Source organism: Cebus imitator, unplaced genomic scaffold (assembly GCF_001604975.1).
Source record: "Cebus imitator isolate Cc_AM_T3 unplaced genomic scaffold, Cebus_imitator-1.0 Scaffold78, whole genome shotgun sequence".
Taxonomy (NCBI): Eukaryota; Metazoa; Chordata; class Mammalia; order Primates; family Cebidae; genus Cebus; species Cebus imitator.
The window spans coordinates 2,343,135-2,356,474 of NW_016107393.1; the positions used below are offsets into that span (position 1 = coordinate 2,343,135).

The window sequence follows — 13,340 nt, forward strand, 5'->3', positions numbered from 1 at the left end:
TTTTCAATTAGAAACTTTACACGATGATACCAGACTTCTATTTTGAAAGTTTTAAAACATTTTAAAACCTGCATAGCATGCATATTGACAATTTCCTCAGTACCTGAACAGCAGGTGATCTGATCAAAGGAAAGGTATGACCCCACTCTTTGCCAGCAATTCTTACATGAACTGAAAAGAAATTAATAGAATATAATCAAGTCTCCCAGAAATGAGTCCTAGTACATTACAGTCCTATTAAATTAATTATGAGAAAAGAACTGACAATGGGTAACAGAAACTTGGTTGAACCAAAAACGTGGTGCCCTGTCATTTCGTTCTGATTTGGAAGCAACACTGCTCCTGGGCCGCCTGATTGGGTGGGAGAGGGGCTAACAATGGGCTAGACTTCTATCTCCAACAGTCAGTGGCTCTGTGATTTGCACTGGAAATACTGATTGACCTTTGGTCTGTCTCTGTAAGAATGGATTAGAGGACACCTGTTTGTAATGTGAATATGCGGGACATCAGATTATTCCTGATGTTGACTTTGACTTTCCCAAGCATCACAGACTGTGAAGGCTTCTTCAAGCATTTGTTAGAAACTCTAAATGAGAACATTTTACATTTTCTTCATTATTCATTGAGCCAACAGAGGGGAGCAGAGGGAGAAGAAAAATAATTGCCTTTTCTTTCCCCCTCAAAGAGCAGAGACGTATTAACTTCTGGTTCAAGAATAGACTGTTATATTTACTGTATGGAAGCACTTGCCCTTTCTTCTCGTTTATTGCAAACTGGGGCTGGAAGAGGGGGGGAAATTCCAATGTTAATCTGTTCTAATGATTATTTCCAAAGAATGGCAAGTTGCTTTCAAACATTTCATAACTTACTATTGTCAGCCCATCTGGATTAGGGGCTAAACCAGATGGTAAGCACTTGACAGCTTACTCTGTCTCATTGGGAGGGATCAGCTGACCATATTTTTCTTTTTGTCTATGGACAAATTATACTTTGAAGATGGAAAAAAAATCTTCCTTATCTTTAGCTTGCTGCTTCTTTTAACAGGAACCCAAAGAGTGTCTTTTTATGTTTATGGTTGTCTTTATTTTGGAGGAAACAACTGCTGCTCTCTAGTTTTCATCCCTACATTGAAAAAGTGCCATTTATACTGTAGAAGTGAAATGCATATGTTTCTACAATAAATTTGATTTTTTTTTTTTTTTTTTGAGATGAGTCTTGGTCTGTCACCAAGGCTGGAGTGCAGTGACGTGATCTCGGCTCAGTGCAACCTACACCTCCTGGGCTCAAGGGATTCTCCTGCCTCAGCCTCCCAAGTAACTGGTACTACAGGTATGTGCCACCACGCCCAGCTAATTTTTGTATTTTTAGTACAGACGGGGTTTCACCATGTTGGCCAGGATGGTCTCTATCTCTTGGCCTCGTGATCCACCCGCCTCGGCCACCCAAAGTGCTGGGATTACAGGCGTGAGCCACCATGCCCAGTCTGATTCTTATTTAAGTTATACACTTTGAAAGTCTCTCCCACCAAACAAACCTCTCTCTCTCTCTCTCTCTCTCTCTCTCTCTCTCTGCTTCTCTGAGACACACACACACACACACACACACACAAACACACAATCTTTTATGTATATATAACAAAGTAGAAACAGAAAGCAGTAAGTGTGACTGAAGTTACAGGGCTCCTGGTTTCTTGTTCAGATGCATGTGAGATGGCCAGAAGTTCCATTTCTATAGGATTCTTCCTCAAATCAGTAGCAGAGCTGAATTCTCCGCCCTCATTAGGGGAGGTTGAAAATGCTGTTGGCAACTGCTATGGGGACCATGGAATGAAACATGGCAGAGCCATCAGGAACCACATTAAGCCCTCTTCTGGTTTCCTGACTGCATCTGCAAGAGCCACAATATCTCCATAGAGCTTGTGTGACCCTAATCAAATAACAGAAGGACATTTTGATTCTGGACTGAAGGTCCTACAAGTCCTGTTGGTTACTGCAAAGCTGCTAAGGAGGAAAGAGCAACAAGAGAAGAAAGCAAGCAAAAGAAAGTCAAGGGAAGAAAACCTCCCACTCCAAATGAGAGTCCAATCCAAAATCTCAAAACACATGAGGAAAAGCAAACCCAAGACATTCAACAACCAAGAGATAAATGTACTCCCGTTGAAAAGAAAATAAATAGAACAATTTGACAATGACTTTAAAGTAAATGCCTGAGATCATCAGATACAAAAGAAAAACCAACACCCACAATAAAAGAGCAAGAAACTGAAACAAACAGTCTGAAACAAAATTAGATATAAAAAATTAATTAGAAATTACAGAAATGAAAACAATATATTTTCTAAAATAAGAAATCAATGAATGAAAACAAAGAGAAAATTAACAAAAGAAAAAATAGCCTGAGGACCCACAGAGAATGCAACACAAAGAGTTAAAACAGTGATAAAATATGGAAGACAGGTAAGAGACCTGAAAGAGACCACGAGGCTTCAATACTCTTCTAATAGAAGGTATAGGAGAAGAGAAAAAAGGGAATAGCAGAAAAGTAATGTTTGAAAAGATAATTGCTGAAATTTTCTCATAATTTACAACATAGTACTGAGATTAAAAGGGCACAGCAAGAGCTAAACAGATAAATGCACACATTTGAGATTATTTGGAAAACATAAAAATATCTTTCAGCGTATTTCCTTTCAAAAAGATGTTCTTTTGGCAGTCCCCTGCCCCTCCTCACCTACTCCAGCTCACATTAGTATTATTCCATAGAGAGAATGTGAGACCCACTTGTACCTACTTACCATTATATTTTGATGATCCTCTGTCTTTAAACATTCTTCAAAAAACCATTTAATATGGACTTAGATTATTCCATTATGTCCTTTCCCTTAAACTATTCAAACATTTCCCTAGTTTCTGGAAATATTTAGGGGGTGTTCAGGTTTGCACCATTATAAATAGCACTGTGATGAGCATCTTGTTCATAAATACATCCCCTTACATCTCTGTCTCTCTTCTTTGTCCTCTTCTCCCCAAACCCTCTAATATGAGAGGAGTCCTCAATCATCCAGGGCAGAGATTTCTGCCTCTTTAGTCAGCCTTCCTCTGGAGGTTCTGTGGGTCCATATCTTTTTACTCTGGAATCTTTGCTATTTCACTTTACATCATCATTATAAATGAATAAATTCATATTGCAGTGATAAAGATACTTTATGAGAACCTAGTGTGGTTACTCCTGGATTTAATGGAAAGTATGAGATTTTGGTACTTTCCATGCTAACAGTTTTAGAATGATAAAATCCTTAACAGTGTTAACAAGCCAAGATTGCAGTTATGACATTTACCGAGCCTCTAAAAAGAACAGCTTAATATAGACATGAAAATATTTGGAAAGCGGATGGGTTAAGACTGTCATAAGAACTCAACTTTGTAATTTCCTAAATTTCACTATCTGACATTTACCATCTAAATGCATCATCAAATTCTCTTAAAAGCAGTTATTTTTAAGTTCTTAAATGCTTAGTACAGTTGATATAAAACACAGTCATAGATGAATCTACTAGGCAAATGAAATGTGTTTGTTTTGATGGAGAGTTGATATTGTTTTTGTTTGTTAAGATCTTTGTAAATATTTTCCCTATGATAAGGGCTTTCCTTCAATGTAATGCCAGCCCCTTAACATTTCAAATCAAGTCAGCTAGTATGTAATACTAGTGTAATGTAATACTAAACTAAGGAAGGTAGAAAGAGGTTTCTTGGATGCTTTCAGCCCTTGGGGTGATATCATGGTTTGAATGAGGAGACGATACTGTGACAAATGAAGTAACTAAAGAATGATTCAGCCCAGCACAGAATGAAAAGTGAAGCCACGAGATAGATGCGACAAATACAAAGAAATTCAAAGAAACGTATGTGGTAGGTATTGATTCAGTTTATCTTGGCTTGAAGATATAGACCCTTCACCTATATAAATACAGCAACCATTCATAGCCCTCTTAGATGTAACCCCCTCACTTGGCCTCTCCTGATTTCAGACTTCAGGATTGCATCTCCCTTCTCTGAAGAAATGACCCTGATACCCACTGTACTCATGGCCCCCTCACGCCTGGAGCACACTTCCTTGATGTGCAGCTCCCTGACTGGACATGGGACAGGTTCTGGGGATTTGGGGTCAGTTTTATATGACTTTGATTGTCCCTGAGGCTTAGTGCTGGTATGTCATATAAGATGTTCATACGTACATTTAATAACTTCTTAAATGAACTGAAAGAAAGAAAAACTTTGCAGAGAAGTTGGGACTTGAGCTGAAGCTAGAAGCTAGAGTAAATTTTGAGTGCACTAAAATATACAACAAAAGGATCCGTGTTCATTTAGTCACCAGGCTCCTTGTTATTGATTAAAGCTGAATAAAAGCAGTAGAAAGACAAAGAACTAGCAACCTAACAGAGTAGTTCAGATCAGCTCTTAAGTACTCACACCGCCTCTTACTGCAGTGTGACAGGCAATAGGGCAAGTTAGCGAACTTGTTTGTGCCCCAGTTTCCTCATCAGCAAAACAGGAACAATGATAATAGTAGTCCCCATTTCACAGGGTAGTTTTGAGGATTAAATTACATCTAGAGCACAGAAGTGTTTGCCATTATTGCTAATGAGTCTTTGAACAGAGTCTACCTCCTCCCTCACTTTGTAGTCTTGTCTGACACCCTTTCCCCCGATACCCGCTACTCCAGCCACACCACCTTTCTCTCTGTGGCACCCTTGCTATTGCTCTGCCTGGTCCACTCATCTCCCAGCTGTTTGCAGGGTAGTCCCCTTTGTTCGTAGAGAGGCCTTCTCTGACTTCAATGTCTAAAATAATCTCCTGCTCACAGTCACTCTATCTCATTTCCCTTTTATATTTTTTCATAGTGCTCATTGCTGTGTAAGAGCATCTTATGTATTTGATATTTATTGGCTCCTTCTTATCAACAGAATAGCATAGGCACCATAAAAATGAACACTTCACCTATTACATTTGATTGTTGGGAACATCTGATTTATGAAAGATGCTCAATAAATATTTCTGAATAAACAAATGAATGAGTGGACCATGTTCTGTCCAAAAAGTTCATAACCACACACAATATCAACCAAAGGATGTAGGTGTAGCCAACACAAATGGAAATTGTGGGAAAAGAAAGCAAAATCCAATTAACTCCTGTTTTATGTCTCTGTAAAACATGAAAATAGGAAGATCTACATTAAGAAAGTAGTAAGTGTTGAATCAAAACAGATAATACTTAAAGTTATACCAAAGCAAAATATTCAGTTAGGATGAGGCATATAAGCTTAAATCCACCATGATGAGGTATAATGAAAACTTACACAGTCCCTTAAGGCAGGTGTAGAAATAACTCTCTAGTAAGTTTATTTGTAAATTATGTAAGTTAATTTTAGCAAACAGGAAAGGCAAATGAATATTTCACAAGGTAGCCTGGTCTTGCTGGGTTTTTGTATGCTTTTGAGCTCTGAATTGGTAAGAGTACTGAAAGAAAGAAAAGAGGTCCCTCATTTTTTGTCCCATTATAGAAAACTTGACCCTCACACAAGGTCCTGGACCCAGCACTTCCAATTACCACAGATTCCTGTGGCTTAATAAACGCAAAATTCTGCTTGGTAGCAAGACAGCTTTGGTTTTTCTTTAGACTTGGTTCTCAAGGATGATGCTTAGGGAGAGATAAGGAAGGCTGGAAGCCAGCAGCTTTCGGTATCACCGTAAGTCTAAGCTTGGCCATGTGGTTTGAGTATGGTTTGTCCCCACCAAAACTCAGGTTGAGGCTTGGTCCTCAAGGTCGTGGTGTTGGGAGCTGGTGTCCTCAAGAGGTAAATAACACGGTCATTAAGGTGGATTCATGTCTTTTCCATAAGACTGAGTTAGTTCTCTCAGAAATGGATTAGTTCCCACTAGAGCAGGATGTTATAAAGCGAGGCTGCCTCTTGTGTTTTGCCCTTTTTTCACACACACCTGGTTTCCTTCCAGTTTTCCACCATGTTATAAGGGAGCATGAGGTTCTTACCAGAAGCTGACCATATGTGTCCACCCATTCTTGGCCCTCCAAGCTCCAGAATAATGAGCTAGACAAACTTCTTTCTTTTGTATATTACCCAGTCTCAGGTACTCTTCTACAGCAACAGAAAATGGACTAAGACAACTGTTATTACATGCACTTGTAGGCGTCATAAAGAATCCACTAAGATGCCTTTAAAATTAAAGTGGTTATGTAAAAGATATTATACTCCAAAAGGTAACAACTATTTAATAATGACTCTAAATTATCATCAGCTTAAAGACAGGAAATAGAAAGGGCAAGAAAACATGTAAATAACCACAATTTGCTTTGTGAAGCTGCTCAAACTTCAAATGTATTCAATTCCACAATAGTAAAATAGTGTGGGTACACCCCTAATAAAGTAGCAATTACAGAACAATAATGAAAGGGTCTCAGATTTACTAAGGAATCTTCATCTCAGATAAATGCAGACTTCTGAGGTCCTATTTTTTTTGACTAACAGAAAAAAAAAAATCAGAACAAAGGGCCTCTGAGATGCCTACCTGCCCCGATACTAAATTAAGCCTTCTATTACATTAAGGTAAGTGCTTATCTTTCCTATTTCAAATATTGCCTTCCCAGTTAGTGAAAATGAACACAATTTGGTAAAACTGACTGTGTCGTAATCATTTGAAACGATCATATTACCCTCAGTATTTTGTTTTTTGAGCTCTTTATATAGAAAGTAAAAAAGAAGCATAGTTACATACCATAAAACATTTCAATCAATGATGCTGGTCCCATAAGATTATAATGCTGTATTTTTATTGTACTTTTTCTGTTTAGATACACAGATACCAGTATGTTTCATTTGCCTAAAATATTCAATATAGTAACATGCTGCACAGGTATGCCGCCTAGAAACAATAAGCTAGCTTAGTTATGTAGTAGGCTATACCATGTGTAAGGATGTGTAGGTGTGTGTAAGTGCACTCCATGGTGTTCACACACCAGAAAATCACCTAAGACTCATTTCTCAGAATGCATCCTCACTGTTAAGTGATGTGTCACTGTACTTGTTTATTGAGCTTTTTCTGTGTGCTGATGGTGGTGCACATAGAGAGGGCTCAATAAACAAGTGAGTTTATGCTCACCTGGTGGTGCTGTCCCATTCAATTTAAAAAGAAACTTTATAAAATGTATATCTTCATTTTACAAAGAGAAAACTGAGATTCAGAGAAGTTAAGTTTAAATGTCAGGGCATCCTTTTGGTGTTCAGAATATATGAACCAAAATTCCTTTAACATGAAGTCTTGGGTTTCTTATACATACCAGTTTTCTGGTGTCCGGTAATAGGAATCTTAATATATTGTGTCCCATGGGTGACACCGGCACTCAGAAGTCTCAGAAGCTACTGTGATGTTCAACAATATCTGCTTTGCTCTGTTGAAATTTCCATTGATTTCCACTGCTAGCATTCTAAACTCCATCTTCACTCTAGCAGTGGCTGGAACTTGAAATCTTATCCTTAGGTTCTATTTATTTCTTGTGATGGTGACTCAGGCCATTGAGCACATAAATTATTAGATGAGGAAAGGAAGCAAATCCCAAACAGAATACATGAGATTGAGGTGAGTAGCAATGTATGGCTCTAGTTTGCCACTGACAGTCTAACGCATTTCAGTTCAATTTTTAATGGATTTTTATTCTACATCTACCTTCTGAATCAAAAAGTGTCCTTTGCCAAGAAACAATTTTATCTTCAGCTCCTCCTGCAAAATGAAGACAGTATTTGGTTTATAAAATATTATGAAATATCGAGGAAACCAAATACCTTGAAACTATGATGTTGACAGAAACCATATTGCTAACGATTTTCTTAAATCCAGTTACCTAAGCATTAATTCAAGCTTTTCAAAATGGTCCCTAATTATTTCTTCTTCTATTGAAACCAGTCTGCATGATGAAAGGCAGAATTATAGATGTCTCTTTGAAAAACAATAATTATGTAAAAATTAAGACCAAAAAGAGCAAAAGAGGTAAAAAGAAAACTGGTATGTAAAAGGAACCTTAGACTTGTGTCAAGGGAGTTTAATTCATACATTCTGAGGGCCAAAAACAATGCCATGACATTTAAACTTAACTTCTCTGAATCTCAGTTACCTCTTTGTGAAATGAAGATGTCTACTTTGCAGAGTTGGGGTTTTTGTTTCTTTGTTTGTAATTGAATGAGACAGCACTAAGCACATAAAGGAGTAAATAATCAACCATGACAAAATGAATGGCTAAAAATAGTCAATAAAACCTCAAAGATAGAATGTATATAAAATAAAAGCAGCTTCCCTCTTATTTTTTTTAAATAAAGCATTACTGATTAGAGCAAACAGCATAAAATTTAGCAGTAAAAAGTTGTGACCACCTTCTAACTCCAGTTGTTAACGCATCAAAACTGAATAGGGAACTTCAGTTTCTGGTCAAGAAGCGGGGACTGGATTTATTACCCTCATGCCTTAACCAACTAGAAAAACAAGTACATGAAACAATGGTTTTCAGACACTGAACAATAGGTAGCACAGGGCAGTGATCTCTTAGAGAAGGAAAATACATGAGACGAGTCTTATGATTTCACTAGTTTACTGCCTGGAAGGTAATTTTTAGATCAAAGCCCAGAGAGGTAGAACCCAAACAGAACCCGGAGCTCTTGTTGAGTTGAGAAGACAGGAATCAGACTTTGAGTCAAGGCATCTCGAATTTGTGGGCAGGACACCAGATAGGAAGGAGTAAGCCACAAACAGAACTCCAGAGATTTGGCCAGAGGTCTTTGGCTACATGGTGATCTCCCCATGTGCGAAAGGAACCTTTCCATAGCCAGGGAACATGCCACAAGCAAAGAGTAGCCTGACCAGAGAAATAACGTCTGTACTTTGAGACCCATTTGTTAAACTGGGAATGTATCATTTTAAAATGATAAATGGAAACCCAACCACCTAATTCAGTCATGATATGACTCAAATCAATGACCAACATGTACTGTGAGTCCAGGCACAATAAGTGTCTCTTCCACCCCATAGTGTGTTACTGTATTGCTCAAGACATTTATACCTTCTGGAAAAGCTAGAAAGGAGGAGAAGGAGGAGTGCCTGTACCCATATTTTGTGCCTAGATGGGAACGCCTTAAAACTCCTGACGCCTGGTTAACACCCTATTACTTGATACAAGGCTTGGAGCTAAAGTAAAGAAACTTAGAAAAAAAACATAGTCATTCATTTTTCAAAGGGGAGAATCCCTGGTCCTCATAGCCTCAACGTTTTGGATTTTATTGGAAGACCTTGGATTATTTCTAATCTTAGTTGTGCATGGTTCTGTAGCAAACATCACAAACCCTGGGTTAAATACCTCTGTCTGGATTCAGACTGTCTTCTGGAAAGAATATTTCCCCAAACCCAAACTTACCAAATCAACAGAACAAGGGTTTAAACAGAAATAAAATGATTTTATCATATTTTACCTATTTATGGTTCTTCAAATTGAATGTCTTTGAGTTTCAGGGAGACTGTAGACATGGAAGCTGAAAAACTGGTTTTAACCTATTTGAAATTCTTGTTTTGTCGCTCTCTGCCAAAATGTAAGCCCTGCTTTCATTTCTTCCTGGTCAATATGCTTTCCACTATCTGCTCTGTCATTTCCTCTTTGTCTTCCAATCCCTGTTCTTTCCCATGCTTTCCCACTGCATTCTCTCTCTGTTTCTCAAGATTTTTCTCTCTCATCATGCCTACTATGCTCAATACTGATGTATTCACCAAATGTGCTCATAAAACATTCCCACCTAGAGCATGGTTCAAAAGCATGGGGTCTGGAGCCCAGCAGTTGTATTCAAATTATCACTGTTTACTTAGGGTTTTGCATGGTGAGCCACCAAAGTCATAACTGGAGGAAATTCTGGTATTTTATTTTCTTCCAGAAAGAAAAAAAGGGGCAGGACAGACTCAAGATTCACAAACCAAAGGGAAGGAGCTATTCCATGAAGATGCTAGGGTTTGAAAAGCCTTGAGAACTAAAGCTCCATTTCTTATTTTTTCCATCCCCTTTCCCCTCCTCAGAACCAAGTAAACAGAAAGCTTTAGCATATATAAGTCCCCAGGCTCAGAATATGGCCTCACTTCTGGATGAGCAATGGCTGTGTTCAGAATAGCTGTTGATCAAACTTCAATAGATCCTTTTAAGCCATATCATAATGCAGCAAAACAACTGAACCAGAAAAAGACAATCATGCATCTTTTTTAACAGGTTGTGGAAGCTGTGAAAAAGCTTTTTACACTGAGGAAGAAATAGACTTGACTCACCTGCAGGAGGCTACTTGGCTGATTACGGTTTGTCCCTTTTGCAAAGCATCAGCTGTGCAGTCTTTAATTTTTCTGTGTAATTCCTCATGCCTCGCTGCCAAAACAGCCAGACTTAAACTCTCTGATTTAAGGAGCTTAAGGTAAGCTTCAACTCTTCCAAGTACATCAAATGCCTGCCAAAGAAAACATAATTTTCTGCTTTTCTAGTTTAAAATGTACATCATTGTGTACAAGAAACACTAGCAATTAAACCAGGCTGAACAATTTATTAGTTTCATTATAACAGAAAACAACAATCTTAATCTTTGAAGGTTGTTGGAAAAAAGCTGTATAGTTTTTTAAGGCTCCATTTAGGGAAACCAATCATAGCTTAGTTCAATATAAATAAATGTCAATACCATAAAATCACCAATATAGCTTACATTGAGAATGTATCTATACAACACAAAGAGTTATAACTGCATAGAATTTGGAGAGTCGGTCTGGTTTATTTTGTGCATTTTGTACTGTATACAAATAATAGATGAGTTATTTAAAAAGATTATGCAGGCTTTTACGGCCCAAATGTTTCTGTAATATTCTTTAGAGGAAATTTCCCAGTAAATTCCACTTTGCTCTTGAAACATTGTAGGGAAATATTCAAGAAATTATGAGTGACCCTTTTTTCTCTTGCTTTTGCAGATATAAGATCTTCAGCCTAATTCATCCAAGGCATCCATCTGTCTTCAAAGAGATTAGAATTTTGTTGTGAAGCAGTGCAAAGAATAAGACCAAGGTAATATTTAGCTTCTGACATGCAGAAATAGGATTATGCAGAAAAAACAAACCAAGATATTGTCTTGAGAGAAGATTTTAAAATTCCTTTATTTCCCTCCTTTATTAGCAGATCAACAACCAAGCATGCAGGATTAAGCTTATAGAATTAACATAAACTAGAGAGGAGTTAGCCATTGGACCATTAAGGCTTAGTTGGCATTTAGATGGAGGAGTGTATGATATAAAGGCAATGAAAGAAGACTGTGGAAATATGAGGAGAAAGACAGAAAGCAGAGTACAGTCATCTTTGAAGGTCTCCTGATAGCTCATCTGATGTCTCTAGGAATAATTTCAACATAGAGAACAAATGTATTAGGTACATTGAAGAAAATCTGAATGGCATGGGAGCTTTTGCCACATTGGCCTTTAGCACTATTGGAAGAAGTCACCTTATGGAATGTTCTATTCCAATCTGAAAAATAATCCTAACACAGTCAGCTGGGCAGTGCTGTGTAGTCAGGCAGAGGCCTTGAAGTGTAGCTGCCCTGGGTTGCTGAGTTGGAAGCCAGTGAGCTTGGCAGGAGCTGACCAATGGAGTGGGAAGACCTCATAGAAGACTAGGTAAGGATCCCAGACCAGAAGAAATGAGAACAGATAGACTCATGAGTCCGGTACCACTAAGGCCTGAAGGAGACCATGCGAGCAAGGATGAGCTGGTGCTGGAGCAACACAGGTGAAGGCAAGTGTGGAGGCTCTGGTTATGGAGGTGCACAAATGCACTCATGACCCTGTGCCTGCTGCCACCTCACGGGGTGAGCTCCAGTGGCAGAATTGGAACTGGGCAAAATTTGAATTTACAAATGAAATCACTCAAACAGTGCCTTACTACTTATACACTGATATTCTATTTTTCCCACCAATGTCCTCATGTCTACCAAGTCTGCAATTCTGTTTATTTAGAATGTTTAAAACAAAATCATTCTCATTTATTTAGCAGTGAAGAGGAAGTTATAATAATAACTCTAGTTTAATAAGAACTAACTACGTGCTTGCTTCAATACTGTGTGTTGCACAATTCTTATTTAGTCAACGAATATTGAATGCCTGCTTAGTTCCAGGCATATTCCCCTTAACAGTTCTAAGAGGAATTAAGAAATTATCCCCATTATATGACTGAGAAAACTGAGTCTCAGAGAGGTTAAGTAAATTGCACAAAGTAACTCTTCTATCCAGGGGCAGATTTGCAATTTATATCCCATTTGTCTGGCTTTGAGACCACTGCTCTTAAACCCTGGGTTGTAGTGCCATGTGGCAAAGGATTACCTTGGAAGACTTAAGAAGGAAGGGCTGTTTCAGAGAAAGTTATAATTTTGGGTGGAAAGGAGGGATTTTAAAACTTACTTATTGTAAATATGTCTCTACCTTTTCTTCTTATAGGTTAGAAAAAATACAGAAAAAGGTTGAGAGATTTCTCTTATACTATAGGACTGTAAAAGAAAGAGAACTTAATTAAAGAAAGTTTGAACCTGAAGAACTCTTCTTTATCTGATTATTTTGCTTTCCTGTAGTTGGCAATGGAGCCAAGTACAACAAGATGTTGATGATAGAAAAGATGATTGGCTGGGCATCAGTTGGATTGAGGTCAGCATCCAGCCCATCATACCAATAGGTATTCTGCAAATGTATTTGTTGAGGTAATGAAGAAATAAAATCACTTACCTCCTTTCTACTGCTCTAGTTTTATTAAGTGTGATACATAGAACAATTTATAGTAAATATTTTCCTTACACATTTGAGAAAAACCTCTGTAAGATAATTTGGCTATTTTGATTCTCAGTTATGGGTTATCTTTGTCTTTGATATATCATTCCCTCCTTCTAGTGAATGCTTAGTCTTTCAATTTATTTTTATTTTATTAGGAAGTGATACTTTTATTATAACATTCAGGGAAGGGTGGAAGGGGTGGGCTCATGCCTGTAATCCCAGCACTTTGGGGGGCAGAGGTAGGTGGGATCACCTGAGGTCAGGAGTTTGAGACCTGCCTGGCCAACATGGTGAGACCCTGTCTCTACTAAAAATACAAAAAAATTAGCTGGGCCTGGTGGCACACACCTGTAATCCCAGCTACTCAGGAGGCTGAGGCAGGTGAATCACTAGAACCTGGGAGGCGGAGGATGCAGTGAGCCGAGATCGCGCCATTGCACTCCAGCCTGGGCAATG

The 13,340-nt window shown here is 38.2% G+C and overlaps 1 protein-coding gene and 1 long non-coding RNA gene across 6 annotated transcripts in view; one reads left to right on the forward strand and one right to left on the reverse strand.

Moving 5' to 3' along the window:
- Window positions 1–13,340, reverse strand: part of CCDC141 (coiled-coil domain containing 141) — a 204,814-nt gene that overhangs the window by 64,410 nt on the left and 127,064 nt on the right. For all 4 annotated transcript variants that reach the window (XM_017532732.2, XM_017532728.2, XM_017532729.2 and 1 more), the window contains one exon: window positions 10,365–10,537. In XM_017532732.2, coding sequence (XP_017388221.1) covers window positions 10,365–10,537 — 173 coding nt within the window. The remainder of the gene's footprint in view (window positions 1–10,364; window positions 10,538–13,340) is intronic.
- Window positions 1–13,340, forward strand: part of LOC108307347 — a 44,406-nt gene that overhangs the window by 29,753 nt on the left and 1,313 nt on the right. Inside the window, exons 3-5 of one of the 2 annotated variants that reach the window (XR_001826519.2) lie at window positions 10,309–10,391; window positions 11,046–11,139; window positions 12,689–13,020. This is a non-coding gene — a long non-coding RNA (uncharacterized LOC108307347). Of the gene's footprint in view, window positions 1–10,308; window positions 10,392–11,045; window positions 11,140–12,688; window positions 13,021–13,340 lie in introns of those variants that run through there. The other variant, XR_001826520.2, reaches the window with a different exon arrangement.